The following is a 14,736-nucleotide window of genomic DNA, read 5'->3' as shown; positions in this document are numbered from 1 at the left end:
GAACCAGAACCTTACAGCTGTCTCTCTCTGGACACACCAAGCCAGAACTTTACAGCTGATATATATTTTATTGAGCCTTTCTTTAGGCAGGGTGTCCCATTGATGTCCTCTACCAACAATCTGAATTGTCAGAAAGGTACCAATACATCCAACTGTAATGATGACTGCACTATCCATTCCATCACTATAGTATTACTATTGGGCTTATACACTCACCGGACAGTTTATTAGGTACACCCATCTAGTACCTGGTCCAGTTTATTAGGTACACCCATCTAGTATTTGTCTGTTTGTGTCCCGTCTGTTGGATTGCACGAGTCTTGCCGTGGTGTACCTAATAAACTGTCCAGAGAGTGTATATTTACCTACCTTGCCTTTTGCATTGAGATCAAGTTCTTTATGTAGTTCATCATGACCATGTGAGTAAGAACTACATTTCCCATCATCCTCTCCTGCCCCCACCTGTTCTCCAGCCAGAGCTGTTCCTGTCTCCTCCTCTCCTCTCCTCTCCTCGCCTCCCCCTCTCCTGTCCTTACCTGTTCTCCAGCCCTCTCCCTCCTCTCCTCCCCCTCTCTTGTCCTTACCTGTTCTCCAGCTCCAGCTGCTCCTCCAGCTGGTGTAGTTTGGCCTCCAGGGCGGCCGATGGAGGATTTGAACTTTGACCTCCCCTGACCCTCCATCTCCTGTAGCTTGACCTTCAGATCCTTGTTCTGCCTCTCGAGCTGCTGTCTGGCGCCCTCACTGCTCTGGGAGGAACTACGCTCAGCCTGCAGCTCACTGCTCAACTGGTCCACCTAGGGGAGGGATAGAGAGACGCACACATCATCACTTTAGAGAGGGGTCATGGGGGAGGAAGAGGTTAGGACCAGGGGGAAGGAGATAGGAGATGCCCAACTGGTCTGACAGTAAAGGGAAGAGGTAGGGAGACAGTAAAGGGAAGGGGTAGGGAGACAGTAAAGGAAGAGGTAGGAGACAGTAAAGGGAAGAGGTAGGGAGACAGTAAAGGGAAGACGGTAGGGAGACAGTAAAGGGAAGAGGTAGGGAGACAGTAAAGGGAAGAGGTAGGGAGACAGTAAAGGGAAGAGGTAGGGAGACAGTAAAGGGAAGAGGTAGGGAGACAGTAAAGGGAAGAGGTAGGGAGACAGTAAAGGGAAGAGGTAGGGAGACAGTAAAGGGAAGAGGTAGGGAGACAGTAAAGGGAAGAGGTAGGGAGACAGTAAAGGGAAGAGGTAGGGAGACAGTAAGGGGAAGAGGTATGGAGACAGTAAAGGGAAGAGGTAGGGAGACAGTAAAGGGAAGAGGTAGGGAGACAGTAAAGGGAAGAGGTAGGGAGACAGTAAAGGGAAGAGGTATGAGACAGTAAAGGGAAGAGGTAGGGAGACAGTAAAGAGAAGAGGTATGGAGACAGTAAAGGGAGGCAGTAAAGGGAAGAGGTAGGGAGACAGTAAAGAGAAGAGGTAGGGAGACAGTAAAGGGAGACAATAAAGGGAAGAGGTAGGGAGACAGTAAAGGGAAGAGGTAGGGAGACAGTAAAGGGAAGAGGTAGGGAGACAGTAAAGGGAAGAGGTAGGGAGACAGTAAAGGGAAGAGGTAGGGAGGCAGTAAAGGGAAGAGGTAGGGAGGCAGTAAAGGGAAGAGGTAGGGAGACAGTAAAGGGAGACAGTAAATGGAAGAGGTAGGGAGACAGTAAAGGGAAGAGGTAAGGAGACAGTAAAGGGAGTCAGTAAACGGAAGAGGTAGGGAGACAGTAAAGGGAAGAGGTAGGGAGACAGTAAAGGTAAGAGGTATGGAGGCAGTAAAGGTAAGAGGTAGGGAGACAGTAAAGGGAAGAGGCAGGGAGACAGTAAAGGGAGACAGTAAAGGGAAGAGGTAGGGAGACAGTAAAGGGAAGAGGTATGGAGACAGTAAAGGGAAGAGGTAGGGAGACAGTAAAGGGAAGAGGTAGGGAGACAGTAAAGGGAAGAGGTGGGGAGACAGTAAAGGGAAGAGGTATGGAGACAGTAAAGGGAAGAGGTATGGAGACAGTAAAGGGATGAGGTAGGGAGACAGTAAAGGGAAGAGGTATGGAGACAGTAAAGGGAAGAGGTAGTAAAGGTAAGAGGTAGGGAGACCGTAAAGGGAGACAGTAAAGGGAAGAGGTAGGGAGACAGTAAACGGAGACAGTAAAGGTAAGAGGTATGGAGACAGTAAAGGGAAGAGGTAGTAAAGGTAAGAGGTAGGGAGACAGTAAAGGGAGACAGTAAAGGGAAGAGGTATGGAGACAGTAAAGGGAAGAGGTAGTAAAGGTAAGAGGTAGGGAGACAGTAAAGGTAAGAGGTAGGGAAATAGTAAAGGGAGAAGGTAAAGGTAAGAGGTAGTAAAGGTAAGAGGTAGGGAGACAGTAAAGGGAGACAGTAAAGGTAAGAGGTAGGGAGACAGTAAAGGGAGACAGTAAAGGGAAGAGGTAGGGAGACAGTAAAGGGAAGAGGTAGGGAGACAGTAAAGGGAAGAGGTAGGGAGACAGTAAAGGTAAGAGGTAGGGAGACAGTAAAGGGAAGAGGTATGGAGACAGTAAAGGGAAGAGGTATGTAGACAGTAAAGGGAAGAGGTAGGGAGACAGTAAAGGGAAGAGGTAGGGAGACAGTAAAGGGAAGAGGTAGGGAGACAGTAAAGGGAGACAGTAAAGGTAAGAGGTAGGGAGACAGTAAAGGTAAGAGGTAGGGAGACAGTAAAGGGAGACAGTAAAGGTAAGAGGTAGGGCGACAGTAAGGGAAGAGGTAGGGAGACAGTAAAGGTAAGAGGTAGGGAGACAGTAAAGGGAAGAGGTGGGGAGACAGTAAAGGGAAGAGGTATGGAGACAGTAAAGGGAAGAGGTATGGAGACAGTAAAGGGATGAGGTAGGGAGACAGTAAAGGAAGAGGTATGGAGACAGTAAAGGGAAGAGGTAGTAAAGGTAAGAGGTAGGGAGACCGTAAAGGGAGACAGTAAAGGGAAGAGGTAGGGAGACAGTAAACGGAGACAGTAAAGGTAAGAGGTATGGAGACAGTAAAGGGAAGAGGTAGTAAAGGTAAGAGGTAGGGAGACAGTAAAGGTAAGAGGTAGGGAGATAGTAAAGGGAGAAGGTAAAGGTAAGAGGTAGTAAAGGTAAGAGGTAGGGAGACAGTAAAGGGAGACAGTAAAGGTAAGAGGTAGGGAGACAGTAAAGGGAGACAGTAAAGGGAAGAGGTATGGAGACAGTAAAGGGAAGAGGTAGTAAAGGTAAGAGGTAGGGAGACAGTAAAGGTAAGAGGTAGGGAGATAGTAAAGGGAGAAGGTAAAGGTAAGAGGTAGTAAAGGTAAGAGGTAGGGAGACAGTAAAGGGAGACAGTAAAGGTAAGAGGTAGGGAGACAGTAAAGGGAGACAGTAAAGGGAAGAGGTAGGGAGACAGTAAAGGGAAGAGGTAGGGAGACAGTAAAGGTAAGAGGTAGGGAGACAGTAAAGGTAAGAGGTAGGGAGACAGTAAAGGGAAGAGGTATGGAGACAGTAAAGGGAAGAGGTATGTAGACAGTAAAGGGAAGAGGTAGGGAGACAGTAAAGGGAAGAGGTAGGGAGACAGTAAAGGGAAGAGGTAGGGAGACAGTAAAGGGAGACAGTAAAGGTAAGAGGTAGGGAGACAGTAAAGGTAAGAGGTAGGGAGACAGTAAAGGGAGACAGTAAAGGTAAGAGGTAGGGAGACAGTAAAGGTAAGAGGTAGGGCGACAGTAAAGGGAAGAGGTATGGAGACAGTAAAGGGAAGAGGTAGGGAGACAGTACAGGGAAGAGGTAGGGAGACAGTAAAGGGAAGAGGTAGGGAGACAGTAAAGGGAAGAGGTATGGAGACAGTAAAGGGAAGAGGTAGGGAGACAGTAAAGGGAAGAGGTAGGGAGACAGTAAAGGGAAGAGGTAGGGAGACAATAAAGGGAAGAGGTAGGGAGACAGTAAAGGGAGACAGTAAAGGGAAGAGGTAGGGAGACAGTAAAGGGAGACAGTAAAGGAAGAGGTAGGGAGACAGTAAAGGTAAGAGGTAGGGAGACAGTAAAGGTAAGAGGTAGGGAGACAGTAAAGGGAGACAGTAAAGGTAAGAGGTAGGGAGACAGTAAGGTAAGAGGTAGGGCGACAGTAAAGGGAAGAGATATGGAGACAGTAAAGCGAAGAGGTAGGGAGACAGTAAAGCGAAGAGGTAAGGGAGACAGTAAGGTAGGGAGACGTACAGGGAAGAGGTAGGGAGACAGTAAAGGGAAGAGGTATGGAGACAGTAAAGGGAAGAGGTAGGGAGACAGTAAAGGGAAGAGGTAGGGAGACAGTAAAGAGAAGAGGTAGGGAGACAGTAAAGGTAAGAGGTAGGGAGACAGTAAAGGGAAGAGGTAGGGAGACAGTAAAGGGAAGAGGTAGGGAGACAGTAAAGGGAGACAGTAAAGGGAAGAGGTAGGGAGACAGTAAAAGAGAAGAGGTAGGGAGACAGTAAAGGGAAGAGGTAGGGAGACAGTAAAGGGAGACAGTAAAGGGAAGAGGTATGGAGACAGTAAAGGGAAGAGGTAGGGAGACAGTAAAGGGAGACAGTAAAGGGAAGAGGTAGGGAGACAGTAAAGGGAGACAGTAAAGGGAAGAGGTAGGGAGACAGTAAAGATAAGAGGTATGGAGACAGTAAAGGTAAGAGGTAGGGAGACAGTAAAGGGAAGAGGTAGGGAGACAGTAAAGGGAAGAGGTAGGGAAGTCACTGAGTGTCTCTTGGTCTGCTCCTCCTCCCTTCACACTACCTAGTGCATACTCCCCTCCCCGTAAACCCTACCTAAAGCACACTCCCATCCCACCTACACACTACCTAGTGTATACTCCCCTCCTCTCCTACCTGTTGCTGTGTCTTCCGGAGGCGGTCGTGGAGGTTCTCCATGTTGACCTGCTCCTCCTCCCTACACACTACCTAGTGTATACTCCCTTCCTCTCCTACCTGTTGCTGTGTCTTCCGGAGGCGGTCGTGGAGGTTCTCCATGTTGACCTGCTCCTCCTCCCTTCACACTACCTAGTGTAAACTCCCCTCCTCTCCTACCTGTTGCTGTGTCTTCCGGAGGCGGTCGTGGAGGTTCTCCATGTTGACCTGCTCCTCCTCCCTTCACACTATCTAGTGTAAACTCCCCTCCTCTCCTACCTGTTGCTGTGTCTTCCGGAGGCGGTCGTGGAGGTTCTCCATGTTGACCTGCTCCTCCTCCCTTCACACTACCTAGTGTATACTCCCCTCCTCTCCTACCTGTTGCTGTGTCTTCCGGAGGCGGTCGTGGAGGTTCTCCATGTTGACCTGCTCCTCCTCCCTTCACACTACCTAGTGTATACTCCCCTCCTCTCCTACCTGTTGCTGTGTCTTCCGGAGGCGGTCGTGGAGGTTCTCCATGTTGACCTGCTCCTCCTCCCTTCACACTACCTAGTGTATACTCCCCTCCTCTCCTACCTGTTGCTGTGTCTTCCGGAGGCGGTCGTGGAGGTTCTCCATGTTGACCTGCTCCTCCTCCCTACACACTACCTAGTGTATACTCCCCTCCTCTCCTACCTGTTGCTGTGTCTTCCGGAGGCGGTCGTGGAGGTTCTCCATGTTGGCCTGCTCCTCCTCCCTTCACACTACTTAGTGTAAACTCCCCTCCTCTCCTACCTGTTGCTGTGTCTTCCGGAGGCGGTCGTGGAGGTTCTCCATGTTGACCTGCTCCTCCTCCAGCTCTTCCTCCAGCTGACTGATCTTAGCCTCCAGACGACGCTTCTCATCGGACATCATAGACCTGAGAAGAGGAGGAGGGAGGAAGAGGAGAGGAGGAGGAGGGTAAGGAGGAGGAGGGAGGTAGGAGGAGGAGGAGAGGAAGAGGAGGAGGAGCAGATGAGCAGAGACTTAGAGTATAAATGTCAATAGTCTGCACTGAATTGAATGGGAGAAACTAATGAGTTAAAGGTAAGGCTTAGGTTTAGGTTTAAGTGTTAAGTTTGGGTAAAGGTTAAATTTGGGTTAAGGGTTAGGTTTAAGGGTTAAGTTTGGGTTAAGGGTTAGGTTTAAGGGTTAAGTTTGGGTTAAGGGTTAGGTTAGGTTTAAGGGTTAAGTTTGGGTTAAGGGTTAGGTTTAAGGGTTAATTTGGGTTAAGGGTTAGGTTTAAGGGTTAAGCTTGGGTTAAGGGTTAAGCTTGGGTTAAGGGTTAAGTTTAGGTTTAAGGGTTAAGTTTGGGTTAAGGGTTAGGTTTAGGCATAAGGGTTAGGTTAGTTTTAGGGTAGGGTTAAGGGTTAGGTTTAAGGGTTAAGTTTGGGTTAAGGGTTAAGGTTAGTTTTAGGGTAGGGTTAGGTTAAGGGTTAAGGTTCATTTTAGGGTAGGGTTAGGTTTGGGATAAGGGATAAGGTTAGTTTTAGGGTAGGGTTAAGGGTTAGGTTTAAGGATTAAGTTTGGGTTAAGGGTTAAGGTTAGTTTTAGGGTATGGTTAGGTTAAGGGTTAAGGTTCGTTTTAGGGTAGGGTTAAGTTTGGGTTAAGGGTTAAGTTTGGGTTAAGGGTTAGGTTAGTTTTAGGGTAGGGTTAGGTTTGGGTTAAGGGTTAAGGTTAGTTTTAGGGTAGGGTTAAGTTTGGGTTAAGGGTTAAGTTTAAGGGTTAAGGGTTAAGTTTAGGCTTAAGGGTTAAGGTTAGTTTTAGTGTAGGGTTAGGTTTGGGTTAAGGGTTAAGGTTAGTTTTAGGGTATGTTTGGGTTAAGGTTTAAGGGTTAAGGTTAGTTTTAGGGTATGGTTAGGTTTGGGTTAGGTTTGGGTTAAGGGTTAGCTTAGTTTTAGGGTATGGTTAGGTTTAAGGGTTAAGGTTAGTTTTAGGTTAGGTTTGGGTTAAGGTTTAAGGGTTAGGTTTAAGGGTTAAGGTTAGTTTTAGGGTATGGTTAGGTTTGGGTTAGGCTTGGGTTAGGTTTGGGTTAAGGGTTAGCTTAGTTTTAGGGTATGGTTAGGTTTAAGGGTTAAGGTTAGTTTTAGGGTAGGGTTAGGTTTGGGTTAAGGGTTAGGTTAGTTTTAGGGTATGGTTAGGTTTGGGTTAAGGGTTAGGTTAGTTTTAGGGTAGGGTTAGGTTAAGGGTTAAGGTTAGTTTTAGGGTATGGTTAGGTTTGGGTTAGGTTTGGGTTAAGGGTTAGCTTAGTTTTAGGGTATGGTTAGGTTTAAGGGTTAAGGTTAGTTTTAGGTTAGGTTTGGGTTAAGGGTTAGGTTAGTTTTAGGGTATGGTTAGGTTTGGGTTAAGGGTTAGGTTAGTTTTAGGGTAGGGTTAGGTTTGGGTTAAGGGTTAGGTTAGTTTTAGGGTATTGTTTGGGTTAAGGGTTAGGTTAGTTTTAGGGTAGGGTTAGGTTTGTGTTAAGGGTTAGGTTAGTTTTAGGGTATGGTTAGGTTTGGGTTAAGGGTTAAGGTTAGTTTTAGGGTATGTTTGGGTTAAGGTTTAAGGGTTAGGTTTAAGGGTTAAGGTTAGTTTTAGGGTATGGTTAGGTTTGGGTTAGGTTTGGGTTAAGGGTTAGCTTAGTTTTAGGGTATGGTTAGGTTAGGTTTAAGGGTTAAGGTTAGTTTTAGGGTAGGGTTAGGTTTGGGTTAAGGGTTAGGTTAGTTTAGGGTATGGTTAGGTTTGGGTTAAGGGTTAGGTTAGTTTTAGGGTAGGGTTAGGTTTAGGTTAAGGGTTAAGGTTAGTTTTAGGGTATGTTTGGGTTAAGGTTTAAGGGTTAGGTTTAAGGGTTAAGGTTAGTTTTAGGGTATGGTTAGGTGTGAGTTAGGTTTGGGTTAAGGGTTAGCTTAGTTTTAGGGTATGGTTAGGTTTGGGTTAAGGGTTAAGGTTAGTTTTAGGGTATGTTTGGGTTAAGGTTTAAGGGTTAGGTTTAAGGGTTAAGGTTAGTTTTAGGGTATGGTTAGGTTTGGGTTAGGTTTGGGTTAAGGGTTAGCTTAGTTTTAGGGTATGGTTAGGTTAGGTTTAAGGGTTAAGGTTAGTTTTAGGGTAGGGTTAGGTTTGGGTTAAGGGTTAGGTTAGTTTTAGGGTATGGTTAGGTTTGGGTTAAGGGTTAGGTTAGTTTTAGGGTAGGGTTAGGTTTAGGTTAAGGGTTAAGGTTAGTTTTAGGGTATGTTTGGGTAAGGTTTAAGGGTTAGGTTTAAGGGTTAAGGTTAGTTTTAGGGTATGGTTAGGTGTGGGTTAGGTTTGGGTTAAGGGTTAGCTTAGTTTTAGGGTATGGTTAGGTTTGGGTTAAGGGTTAAGGTTAGTTTTAGGGTATGTTTGGGTTAAGGTTTAAGGGTTAGGTTTAAGGGTTAAGGTTAGTTTTAGGGTATGGTTAGGTGTGGGTTAGGTTTGGGTTAAGGGTTAGCTTAGTTTTAGGGTATGGTTAGGTTTAAGGGTTAAGGTTAGTTTTAGGTTAGGTTTGGGTTAAGGGTTAGGTTAGTTTTAGGGTATGGTTAGGTTTGGGTTAAGGGTTAGGTTAGTTTTAGGGTAGGGTTAGGTTTGGGTTAAGGGTTAGGTTAGTTTTAGGGTATGGTTTGTGTTAAGGGTTAGGTTTGGGTTAAGGGTTAGGTTAGTTTTAGGGTATGGTTAGGTTTGGGTTAAGGGTTAGGTTAGTTTTAGGGTATGGTTTGGGTTAAGGGTTAGGTTTGGGTTAAGGGTTAGGTTAGTTTTAGGTTAGGTTTGGGTTAAGGGTTAGGTTAGTTTTAGGTTAGGGTTAGGTTAGGGTTAAGGGTTAGGTTAGTTTTAGGTTAGGGTTAGGTTAGGGTTAGGTTTGGGTTAAGGGTTAGGTGTTAACAGTACTGAGGATGTTGTCACATGTCCAGATGTTCTACATCAATACAGATGAAGGAAAAGAGATGAGGCCATGTGTCCCATATTACATCCTATTCCCTTTATAGTGCACTACTTTAGACCACGGACCAATGGCCTATAGGGTGGCATTTGGGACACAGTCTAGGGGACCTTTTAAAAGTAGCCTACACACTCACTTCCCAGAGTTGCTGGCCAGATCCTCAGACATCTCATCTCTTTCTGTCTCGGCCTGCTTACGAGCCCTCTCTGCCGCAGCCAAGTCCTACAGGGGGGACAAAGAGTGAAGAGATGGAGGAGGAGAGATGGGGGGGCATTTTAGGAGACAAGAACAGGAGAGAGACAGAGTGAAGGTTCTAGTGATGTGTGTATCACAAGGCAATATTCTCCCATGTTAACATGGGAGGACAAAGAGAGAGACAGAGGGAGAGGGGGGGGGGAGAAAGGGCGAGAGAAGGGGGGGAGAAAGGGCAAGAGAAGGGGGGGAAGAGAAGGGGGAGGACAACGAGAGAGAGAGGGAGAGAGAGAGAGGGGGGAGGGAGGGGCAGAGACAGAGGGGGGAGGACAAAGAGAGAGACAGAGGGAGGGAGAGGGAGAGAGAGGCGGGGGGGAGGGAGGGGCAGAGACAGAGGGGGGAGGACAAAGAGAGAGACAGAGGGAGGGAGAGGGAGAGAGAGGCGGGGGGAGGGAGGGGCAGAGACAGAGGGGGGAGGACAAAGAGAGAGACAGAGGGAGGGAGGGAGGGGCAGAGACAGAGGGGGGAGGACAAAGAGAGAGAGAGGGGGGAGGGAGGGGCAGAGACAGAGGGGGGAGGACAAAGAGAGAGACAGAGGGAGGGAGAGGGAGAGAGAGGCGGGGGGGGAGGGAGGGGCAGAGACAGAGGGGGGAGGACAAAGAGAGAGACAGAGGGAGGGAGAGGGAGAGAGAGACGGGGGGAGGGAGAGAGAGACAGAGGGAGGGAGAGGGAGAGAGGGGGGGGGAGACAGAGAAGACTGTACCTCCTGTAGCTGCATGAAGCTGGCCTCCAGGGTCTTGGCTCTCCTCTCTGACTCCCTGGCTGAGGACAGTACCTCCTTCTGGGCTGCACGGGAATCCTCCACCTCCCTCTGGAGCTCCTTCATCTGGGCCTGAGGAGGAGGGAGGAGGAGAGGAGGAGAAGGAATAGGAGCCGGAGAGGGAGGAAATGGAAGTCATTAGTGGAGAAATGCTAAACGGACCCAGGATCAGAGTCTACACTGTCTAGAGACAACTTCCTCCTATAGCCAGGATCAGTCTACAGACAACTTCCTCCTACATCCAGGATCAGAGTCTAGAGACAACTTCCCCCTACAGCCAGGATCAGAGTCTACAGACAACTTCCCCCTACAGCCAGGATCAGAGTCTACAGACAACTTCCCCCTACATCCAGGATCAGAGTCTACAAACAACTTCCCCCTACATCCAGGATCAGAGTCTACAGACAACTTCCCCCTACATCCAGGATCAGAGTCTACAGACAACTTCCCCCTACAGCCAGGATCAGCGTCTACAGACAACTTCCTCCTACAGCCAGGATCAGAGTCCACAGACAACTTCCCCCTACATCCAGGATCAGAGTCTACAGACAACTTCCCCCTACATCCAGGATCAGAGTCTACAGATAACTTCCCTACACCTTCCCTACATCCAGGATCTCAGTGTTGTTCCTCTGTGGTGTGTGACTGACCTGTATCTTGCGCAGCTGTTTGACGGCCTCGTCACGCCCCCTACTGGTGGCTTCCACCTGGTCCTCCAGATCATTCACCTCTCCTTCCAGCTTCTTCCTCCCTGCTGTCGCCCCCGCACGCTGCTCCTCTCCTCCTCCAGCTCACCCTCCAGCTCACGCACCTGGAGGAGAGGGAGGGAGGGAGAGAGGAGGAGAAAGAGAGAGAGGTTAGACGGCTGGTGCCCCCACACACTGCTTCCTCTCCTCCCGTTCACACACCTGGAGGAGAGGAAGGGAGGGGAGGGAAGGGAGAGAGGAGGGAGGTGAGGGAGGGAGAGGAGTGAGGGGGGAAGGGGGAGGAGGGAGAGAGGAGGGAAGGAGGAGGGAGGGAGGGGAAGGAGGGAGGGAGAGAGGAGGGAGGGAGAGAGGAGGGAGGGGGGGGAGAGGAGAGAGGAGGGAGGGGAGAGGAAGGAGGGAGGGAGAGAGGAGGAGAAGGAGGGAGGGAGGGAGAGAGAGGAGGAGGAGGGGAAGGAGGGAGGGAAGATAGAGAGGAAGAGAGAGAGGAAGGAGGGAGGGAGAGAGGAGGAGAAGGAGGGAGGGAGGGAGAGAGGAGGGGGAGGGGAAGGAGGGAGGGAAGATAGAGAGGAAGAGGAGAGAGGAAGGAGGGAGGGAGAGAGGAGGGGAAGGAGGGAGGGAGAGAGGAGGGGAAGGAGGGAGGGAGGGAGAGAGGACGGGGGAGAGGAAGGAGGGAGGGAGGGAAGTTAGAGAGGAGGGAGGGAGGGAGGAAGAGAGGAGGGGAAGGAGGGAGGAAGAGGGCAGAGAGGTTAGAGGGCTGTCACCCCCACATGCTGCCTCCGCTCCTCCTCCAGCTCACGCCCCAGGAGAGAATGAGGGAGATTAGACACCCCCTCTCCTCCTGTATTGCTTTTAATCTTTTTAAATGAATTGATCTTATTAACACTTTGTTCTAGCTAGCTATTTGTGTAGGTAGCTATCAAGTAAACGCAATGATAAACGCTCCTTCCCCTGGTCCTACCTGTTTCCATAGTTGTTTCTACCTCTCCTCCTTCTGTCTCCTCCTCCCCCTTTCTCCTCCTCTCCTCTCTTCCCCCTTTCTGCCTCTTCTTCTCCCTGTCTCCTCCTTCCCTGTCTCCTCCTCTCCTTCCAGTCTCCAACCTGTTTTAGTAGTTGTCTCCTCCTCTCCTCCCCCCTTTCTCCTCTCCTCTCCTCTCTCTCCTCTCCTTCCTCTCCTCTCCTCTCCTCTCCTCTCCTCTCCTCTCCTCTCCTCTCCTCTCCTCTCCTCTCCTCTCCTCTCCTCTCCTCCTCCGACTCCTCCTTCCCTGTGTCCTCCTCCCGCCTCCTCGTTCCCTGTCTCCTCCTCCCGTCTCCTCCTCTCCTTCCCGTCTCCAACCTGTTTTAGCAGTTGTCTCCTCCTCTCCTCTCCTCCCCTGTCTCCTCCTCCCCCTCCCCGTCTCCTACCTGTTTCAGTAGTTGTTTCCTCCTCTCCTCTCCTCCCCTTTCTCCTCCTCTTCCCCCTGTCTCCTACCTGTTTCAGTAGTTGTCTCCTCCTCCCCTCCCCCTGTCTCCTCCTCCCCTCCCCTGTCTCCTCCTCCCCCTCCCCCTTTCTCCTCTTCTTCTCCCGTCTCCTCCTTCCCTGTCTCATTCTCCCCTGTCTCCTCCTCTCCTCCCCTGTCTGCTCCTCTCCTCCCCTGTCTACTCCTCCCCTCCCCTGTCTCCTCCTCCCCTCCCCTGTCTCCTCCCTCCCTGTCTCATTCTCCCCTGTCTCCTCCTCCCCTCCCCTGTCTTCTCCTCTCCCCCCATCTCCTACCTGTTTCAGTAGTTGTTTCCTCCTCTCCTCCCCTGTGTCCTCCTCTCCTCCCCTGTCTCCTCCTCCCCTCCCCTGTCTTCTCCTCTCCTCCCCGTCTCCTACCTGTTTCAGTAGTTGTTTCCTCCTCCCCTCCCCTGTCTCCTCCTCTCCTCCCCTGTCTCATCCTCCCCTCCCCTGTCTCCTCCTCCCCTCTCCGTCTCCTACCTGTTTCAGTAGTTGTCTCCTCCTCCCCTCCCCTGTCTCCTCCTTCCCTGTCTCATTCTCCCCTGTCTCCTCCTCCCCTCCCCTGTCTTCTCCTCTCCCCCCGTCTCCTACCTGTTTCAGTAGTTGTTTCCTCCTCTCCTCCCCTGTTCGTCTCGTCCCTGCAGGTCTCTGTCATGCTGTGTCTTCATGGCCTGCGTGTTGACCTCCAGACGTAGCTTAGCATCCTCCGCGACCTGTAGCTCGTCCTCCAGCTCCTCCATCTGGGTCCGCATCTCATCCAGCACCGCCTCCAGACCTCGCTTTGTCTTCTCCAACTCATGGACCTGGCCAACCCACAACACAATCAGTCACAATGAACCTGACAACAGGGGCACAAGAGAGAGAGACAAGAAGAGAGAGCTTGATGGAGAGAGAGAAAGAGAGGGAGAGAAAGGGAGGGAGGGAGAGAAAGGGGAGAGAGTGAAAGAGAGGGAGAGAAAGGGAGAGAGAGAAGAGAGAGAGGAGAGAGAAAGAGAGAGAGAGAAAGAGAGGGAGAGAAAGAGACGGAGAGAAAGGGAGATAGTGAAAGAGAGAGAGAAAAAGAGAGGGAGAGAAAGAGAAGGAGAGAGCGAGAGAGATACAAACACACTCACGTTCTTCCCGACATCGTCCTTGGAGCTGACCAGGTCCTCCATCTCTGCCCTGAGGGCCTTGTTGCTTCTCTCCTGCTCCTCCAGGGAGCCCTGCATCTCCTCCAAGGCCCTCCCCAGAGCCAGCACCCGCGTCTCCTTCTCTCTGGCCTCCGCCTCCGCTCGGTCACGCTCCTCAGCATACTTACCGGAGATGGAACGCTCCTCTGCTAGCATCTGAGAGAGTGGAGGAGAGGTGGAGGAGAGGAGGGAGGAGAGGAGAGGTGGGAGGGAGGGAGGGAGGGGAGGAGAGGAGGGAGGGAGAGGGGAGGAGAGGTGGAGGAGAGGAGAGGAGGGAGGAGGAGGAGGGAGGGAGAGGGGAGGAGAGGAGGGAGGAGAGGAGAGGAGGGAGGGAGAGGGGAGGAGAGGAGGGAGGTGGGAGGGAGGGAGAGGGGAGGAGTGGAGTGGTGGGAGGGAGGGAGGGAGGGAGGGAGGTGGGAAAGAGGAGATTTTCACAGGTGGAGGCAAAGATAATAGCTGTTAAAAGGTTGGCAAGACAGCACAAACAGATACGGAACCAGGCTAAGAAATGATCTCTGTTGTGTGGAGGGTGTTGTGTTCATTATGATACTTGTTGTTACTGACTTCCCTTTCTTAATTGCCCCTGAGGGGATAAATTAAGTTGAATTGAGTTGAAATGAATTGGATTGAATTGAAATGAGTTGAATCGATTTGAGTTTAATGAAGTTGAATGGAGTTGAAATGAATTGAGTTGAATGGAACTGAGTTGAATCGATTTGAGTTTAATGAAGTTGAATTGAGTTGAATGGAACTGAGTTGTATCGATTTGAGTTGAATGAAGTTGAATTGAGTTGAATGGAACTGAGTTGAATTGATTTGAGTTTAATGAAGTTGAATTGAGTTGAATGGACTACTAACCTGGTCAAACTTCCTCTGTTTCTTTTCCAGGTTGGAGACCAAGGTTCTCTGGTTGTCCAGGTCCATCAGAATGTCCTCCAGTTCCTGCTGTAGTCTGATCCTGTTCTTCTCCAGTTTATCATAGACACACACCTTCTCCTCATACCTACAAACACACCATGGAGGAGTAACATATAGTTACCTACGGTTAGTTATATATATTATATACAGTATGTCTATACAGATGCAGGATCTTCTTTTGACCAGTAATGTCGCAGCAAAATAATGCTGCAGCAACAGGATTTGAACGTTTGAAGTCCATAATGTTGCTACTAGCTAGTCCCCCCAAAAGTGCAATACTGTTAATATAACTGTGTGTTGGTGCAGGTTTTCCAGTGAATTTATTTAAATCACGAAGATCATCTGCTCATTCCTGCTGCGCAGGAAAATTCTCAGCAACAAATTGAGTGATCAAATTAAGATCCTACACATGTTTTATTCTAAATATATATCTAACTATTATATACAGTATATTTATCTTATATGTGTAATTGTCGTACTGTGAGTTGGCAGCCTCCAGGTCTCTCTGCAGGCGTTTCTTCCCCTCTTCCAGGAGTTCCACTGTTCCCTGCTGCTCATCCAGATGCTTCTTACAGTCAGACAGCTGAAGAGAGAGGGGGTCAAAGGTCAAACTCTATATTCTCTTTCTGTAACAGTACTGA

At 49.5% G+C, this 14,736-nt stretch overlaps 1 protein-coding gene across 1 annotated transcript in view; it reads right to left on the bottom strand.

The window, feature by feature from the left end:
- Window positions 1-14,736, bottom strand: part of LOC116352994 (myosin-11-like) — a gene marked incomplete at its 3' end in the record, with an annotated part of 80,492 nt that overhangs the window by 2,229 nt on the left and 63,527 nt on the right. The window contains 12 exon segments of the mRNA XM_031821793.1: window positions 585-640; window positions 642-794; window positions 5,640-5,763; window positions 8,952-9,037; window positions 9,771-9,899; window positions 10,478-10,602; window positions 10,605-10,638; window positions 11,868-11,901; window positions 12,633-12,811; window positions 13,121-13,333; window positions 14,036-14,180; window positions 14,575-14,678. Coding sequence (XP_031677653.1) covers window positions 585-640; window positions 642-794; window positions 5,640-5,763; window positions 8,952-9,037; window positions 9,771-9,899; window positions 10,478-10,602; window positions 10,605-10,638; window positions 11,868-11,901; window positions 12,633-12,811; window positions 13,121-13,333; window positions 14,036-14,180; window positions 14,575-14,678 — 1,382 coding nt within the window.

Source organism: Oncorhynchus kisutch, unplaced genomic scaffold (genome assembly GCF_002021735.2).
Source record: "Oncorhynchus kisutch isolate 150728-3 unplaced genomic scaffold, Okis_V2 scaffold4017, whole genome shotgun sequence".
NCBI classification, from domain to species: Eukaryota; Metazoa; Chordata; class Actinopteri; order Salmoniformes; family Salmonidae; genus Oncorhynchus; species Oncorhynchus kisutch.
Note: the sequence above shows the minus strand (reverse complement) of the source record. Positions and strands in the feature narration are given on the sequence as shown.